Source organism: Anser anser, assembly GCF_964211835.1.
Source record: "Anser anser genome assembly, chromosome: 29".
NCBI lineage: Eukaryota > Metazoa > Chordata > Aves > Anseriformes > Anatidae > Anser > Anser anser.
This window is the reverse complement of record NC_139750.1, coordinates 2,454,537-2,460,645: the sequence shown is the minus strand read 5'-3', so window position 1 is coordinate 2,460,645 and position 6,109 is coordinate 2,454,537. Positions and strand designations below refer to the sequence as shown.

Below are 6,109 nucleotides of genomic sequence, written 5' to 3'. Positions count from 1 at the left end.
GAGCTGCTCCTGCAGCACCCTGGGCAGCTCCCTGGGCAGGCTGAGTGCTGAGCCTGACAGGCGGCAGAGGCCCTGCCCCGGCACACAGCCCCTGAGGAACAGCAGGGACCCTGCTCTGCACCACAGCCCTGGGCACCCCTGCCTGCACCCTGCCTGCACAGCCTGCAGCCAGCCCAGTGAGAAGGAACCCTTCCTGTCCCTCTGAAATCTTTAGAAGGTAATCACTGGTACAAGGAATATCCCCATCCTCTGCACTAGAGATGCCAGGGCAGCCCCTGTGACAAGTCCTCTCAGCCACAGGAAGAGGCAGCTCTAGAAGTACCCTCTAGGATACTGCATCTGGCTGCCCTCACTCAGACACTTACCCTGTTCAGGGCTGGGAAGATTTCTCCCGCAGTGAGCTCTCAGCAGCCCCCCTCCAAACTGCCTTTAACATCTCCCTCCCTTCTCTCAGCCGCCCTTGTCCCCTGCAGGCAGTGCCCCCAGCCCTGCTGCGCTGTGCAGAGGAGCTGCTCGTGGGCAGAGCTGTCTCTCTGCAGCGCTTCCCGCTTGCCAGGAGCTCCCCTTGGTCCCAGGAGCCCGGCCCAGCTCAGCAGCACAGGGAGCTCTTGACATGAGGGAACTCCAGGGAACTGATTTTGAATCAGGCTGAAGCAATCCCTGATGTTCGCTCTCTCAGCTGGGGAGAGACAGCTACTTCCAGCAGTGTCATTTCTCCTGTCAGGAGAAGTTTCATCAAAGAATCACCTTGTCCTCTTCTACTTTTAGGTAAGACACCCAGAATGTGACTGACAGGAATCACATTTTCCCAAGTTGAGGGAAGTGATCACAGTGAGTCAACTGATGCATCTCATTCTGAGTTCAATGACCTAGGGCTGAAATGGGGCCCAGAACCTTCCATATCAGCCACAAACCCACACAATTTGGGATTTCTCTCGCCTCTGTTCAGATATGTACAAAATACTCTAGGCTAAGCTCCCTCGGTAATTACAGGAGACAGAGAAGAGCAGTGAGTTGTTCAAATGCAAACACCATTTGACATTTGAGGTGCCATACGTTGCGCAGGTTAGCATTCATTAGAACTTCAGAGATAGGGAATATAGGGATTGGCATTTTGTCAGTGTCTACTGCCTAAAAATGTTGCCTTCCTTTGTGCCTTGTCACTAACCTGGGAGCTGTCCCTTGGCAGTTAGCTAAATCATATAAACCTCCCCTATAACATCTCTCTCTCCTTCCCAAAACTGGGAGAAAATTAAGTCAATTAAAATTAAAGTCAATTCCCTTGAGGGTAAAGGGGCCTTACAGAGACATCTTGATAGATTCGAATGGTGGTCAGTCACCTACCATTTAACATTTAACAAGAACTAATGCCAGATTCTGCACATCAGACTGCGTATTCCTGGATGTACATATAGACTGGGGACAAGTGGATGGAGCATAACCCTGAAGAAGGGGATCTGGGGGATATGGTTCATGGTAAGCTCAGGATGAGTATGGGGTGTTCAGGCTCCACTCCATCCCTGGAAAGGCGATAGAGCAGCTCCTCCTGGAACCCTTTTCCAGGCTTGGAAGGACAAGAAAATCATCCCGAGCAGTTGGGACATCTTCATGTAGGGGAAGCCACATTTAATCACTTTGGGCATGAAATGTCCATGATGAAATGACTGGCCTGGCAGATGAGAGCAGAGCAGTGCATATAGATCTACTCTGACTTCAGGAAGGTTTTGTTGTGGATTAACCTGGAAGTAGCTAAGCACCACACAGCAGCTAGCTTGGTCCTCCCACCCAGTGGGTCTAAAAGTGAGAAACCTTGTGGGCTGAGATAAAGACAGTTTAAGAAGTAAAGCAAGAGCTGTGCATACATGCAAAGTAAAATAAAATAAAATAAAATAAAATAAAATAAAATAAAATAAATAAAATAAAATAAAATAAAATAAAATAAAATAAAATAAAATAAAATAAAATAAAATAAAATAAAATAAAATAAAATAAAATAAAATAAAATAAAATAAAATAAAATAAAATAATAAAAAGAATTCCTTATTCACTATTTGCCCTTGACGAACAGAAGTTTAGCCATTTGTAGGAAAACCGTGTTTCATCAAGTGTAACCATTAGTTGCAAAGGAAGATGCAGTATTACCCAATATTCCTCACACCATGAATAAAAGAAAAATACAGATTTTTTTTTAGTGTTTCTTCAACAGCTCTATAAATGCCTATCTTTTAATTTATGTCTCAGTTCAGCATAAAAGACATATCAGCTTAGTAGAGCAGGCCCAGAGCATGGCCACAAAATCATTCAGAGAGCTGGAGCAGGTCTCTTATGAAGACAGGCTGGGAGAATTGGGGTTTGTCAAGATGGAAAGGAGAAGGGCCTGAGGAGACCTTACAGCAACCTTCCAGTACCTAAAGGGGGCCTACAGGAAAGCTGGGGAGGGACACTTTATCAGGGAATTTGGTGACAGGACAAGGGGTAATGGCTATAAAATTAAAAGAGGGTAGTTTTAGATTAGATATTAGACATTCACTTAGTGCTGACCCATGTAAGCACAGCATCAAGAGTTTCTATTTCTCAGACTGCCCCCCGTGACATGTGGGTTGAGAGTGTGCAAGACATTGTGATGGGACACAGCCAGAAGAGCTGACCCAAAGTGATCAAATTGATATTCCTCACCATCCAGCACCCTGTGCAGCCCACCACCCCACTACCAAAAGCATGCCATTGTTGTGGTTTAACCCGGCTGGCAGCTAAACACCACACAGCCGTTCGCTCACCCTCCCCCCTCCCTCTCTGGGATGGGGGAGAGAAACGGGAAAGTGAAGCCTGTGAGTTGAGATAAAGACAGTTTATTAAGACAGGAAAATAATAATAACAATAATAATAATAATAGTGATAATGGTAATAGTATTAACAATAATAATGTGTAAGAAAACAAGTGATGCACAATGCAATTGCTCACCACCCGCTAACCGATGCCCAGCCTATTCCCGAGCAGCCGGCCCCCCCACCCCGGCCAGCCACCCCTATATATTGTTTAGGATGACGTCAGATGGTATGGAATACCCCTTTGGCCAGTTTGGGTCAGCTGTCCTGGGTCTGTCCCCTCCCAGCTCCTGCTGCACCCCCAGCCTGCTCGCTGGCAGGACAGAGCAAGAAGCCGACAAGTCCTTGGCCTGGTGTAAACACTGCTCTGCAACAATTAAAACATCAGCATGTTATCAGCGCTCTTCTCATCCTAATCCAAAACATAGCACCCTACCAGCTACTATGAGCTACTTAACTCTGTCCTAACTGGAACCAGGACAGATATCCACCCCTTATTCCATACCATTTATGTCATGCTCAGGTTACACTCTTTCCAATACATTCTAATTAATCACCATTTTCATCTATGATATATAGCAATCATGGTAGTGATGACATACATTATTATATAATAATTAACATACTACAATTCAACTCATGGGCTATTCTCACCCAGTATCAAATCCCCTTGAGGTACACACCGGACCTCCCCATTCTTTTGCATTACCCACCAAGTGCATCCAGGTCCCTGAGCAAAAGCAATTCCACGAATGGGTTTGCCTTTTCCTGAGGCAGGAGTAGCCCAGACTGTTTTACCCAGCATGTTTCTTACGTGCACTACAGGAACTTTATCCCCTTCTACAGTGCGTAACAGGTTTGATTGGGCAGGTCCAGCTCGGTTGGCAGATCCCCTGGTATTGACTAACCAGGTGGCCTTTGCCAAATGTGTATCCCAATTTTTGAATGTCCCAGCACCCATTGCTTTCAGTGTAGTCTTCAACAGTCCATTGTATCGTTCAACTTTTCCAGAGGCTGGTGCATGATAGGGGATGTGATACACCCACTCAATACCATGTTCTTTGGCCCAAGTGTCTATAAGGTTGTTTCGGAAATGAGTCCCGTTGTCTGACTCAATTCTCTCTGGGGTGCCATGTCGCCATAAGACTTGCTTTTCAAGGCCCAGGATAGTGTTCCGGGCGGTGGCATGGGGCACAGGATATGTTTCCAGCCATCCGGTGGTTGCTTCCACCATTGTAAGTACGTGGCGCTTGCCGTTGCGGGTTTGAGGGAGTGTGATGTAATCAATCTGCCAGGCCTCTCCATATTTATATTTCAGCCATCGTCCTCCATACCAAAGAGGTTTTGACCGTTTGGCTTGCTTGATTGCAGCACATGTTTCACAGTCATGAATAACCTGTGCTATAGTGTCCATGGTCAGGTCCACCCCTCGATCACGAGCCCATCTGTAGGTTGCATCTCTACCTTGATGGCCTGAGGTGTCATGGGCCCATCGGGCTATAAATAATTCACCTTTATGTTGCCAGTCCAGGTCCACCTGAGCCACTTCAATCTTAGCAGCCTGATCCACCTGCTGGTTGTTTTGGTGTTCTTCAGTAGCCCGATTCTTGGGCACATGAGCATCTACATGGCGTACCTTTTCAACCAGGTTCTCTACCCGGGCAGCAATATCTTGCCACAATGCCGCAGCCCAGATGGGCTTGCCCCTGCGCTGCCAGTTGTTCTGCTTCCATTGCTGTAACCACCCCCACAGGGCATTTGCTACCATCCATGAATCAGTATAGAGATAGAGAACTGGCCACTTTTCTCGTTCAGCAATATCTAAAGCCAGCTGAATGGCTTTTACTTCTGCAAACTGACTCGATTCACCTTCTCCCTCAGCAGCTTCTGCAACTCGTCGTGTAGGACTCCATACAGCAGCTTTCCATCTCCGATGCTTTCCCACAATACGACAGGACCCGTCAGTGAACAAGGCATATTTCTTCTCATTTTCCGGTAGCTTGTTGTACAGTGGGGCTTCTTCAGCACGAACCACTTCCTCCTCTGATGATATCCCAAAGTATTTGCCTTCTGGCCAGTCCATAATCACCTCCAAGATTCCTGGGCGACTGGGGTTTCCTATTCGAGCCCGCTGAGTAATCAGTGCAACCCACTTGCTCCATGTAGCATCAGTTGCATGATGTGTAGAGGGGACCCTTCCTTTGAACATCCAGCCTAGTACCGGCAGTCGGGGTGCCAGGAGGAGCTGCGCTTCAGTACCGACCACTTCCGAAGCAGATCGAACTCCTTCATATGCTGCCAATATCTCCTTTTCAGTTGGAGTATAGCGGGCTTCAGATCCTCTGTATCCCCGACTCCAAAACCCCAGGGGTCGACCTCGAGTTTCCCCAGGTTCTTTCTGCCAGAGGCTCCAGGTGGGACCATTCTCTCCGGCTGCGGTGTAGAGCACATTCTTTACATCTGGTCCTGTTCGGACTGGCCCGAGGGCTACTGCATGAACTATTTCCTGCTTAATTTGTTCAAAGGCTTGTCGTTGCTCAGGGCCCCATTCAAAAGCATTCTTCTTACGGGTTACTTGGTAGAGCGGGTTTACAATCAGACTGTAATTTGGAATATGCATTCTCCAAAACCCCACGACACCTAGGAAAGTTTGTGTTTCTTTTTTGCTAGTTGGTGGAGACATAGCTGTTATCTTGTTGATCACATCCATTGGGATTTGACGACGTCCATCTTGCCATTTAATTCCTAAAAACTGGATCTCTCGTGCAGGTCCTTTAACTTTATTCTGTTTTATGGCAAAACCGGCCTTCAGAAGGATTTGGACTATTTTCTTCCCTTTCTCGAAAACTTCTTCTGCAGTGTCACCCCACACAATGATGTCATCGATGTACTGCAGGTGTTCAGGAGCTTCCCCCTGCTCCAGCGCAGACTGGATCAGTCCATGGCAAATGGTAGGGCTGTGTTTCCACCCCTGGGGCAGCCGATTCCAAGTATATTGGACTCCCCTCCAACTGAAAGCAAACTGTGGCCTGCTAGAGGGATGGAGAAAAATGCATTAGCGATATCAATTGTGGCATACCACTTGGCTGCCTTTGATTCCAGTTCATACTGGAGTTCTAGCATGTCCGGCACTGCAGCACTCAGTGGTGGCGTGACTTCGTTCAGGCCACGATAGTCCACTGTTAGTCTCCACTCACCATTAGACTTTCGCACTGGCCATATGGGACTATTAAAAGGTGAATGAGTCTTGCTGATCACTCCTTGGCTCTCCAGTTGACGAATT

General features: G+C 47.3%; 1 protein-coding gene across 1 annotated transcript; it reads right to left on the bottom strand.

The window, feature by feature from the left end:
- Positions 1-1,756: 1,756 nt before the first annotated feature.
- On the bottom strand, positions 1,757-5,826 carry LOC310887814 (uncharacterized protein). The gene is made up of 2 exons (XM_083813993.1): positions 3,067-5,826; positions 1,757-2,826 (listed from the first exon to the last, which is right to left on the bottom strand). Exon 1 carries the CDS (start codon positions 5,534-5,536, stop codon positions 3,464-3,466), a length of 2,073 nt encoding a protein of 690 aa, XP_083670119.1. The 5' UTR covers positions 5,537-5,826; the 3' UTR covers positions 1,757-2,826; positions 3,067-3,463.
- Between the last annotated feature and the right edge of the window lie 283 nt (positions 5,827-6,109).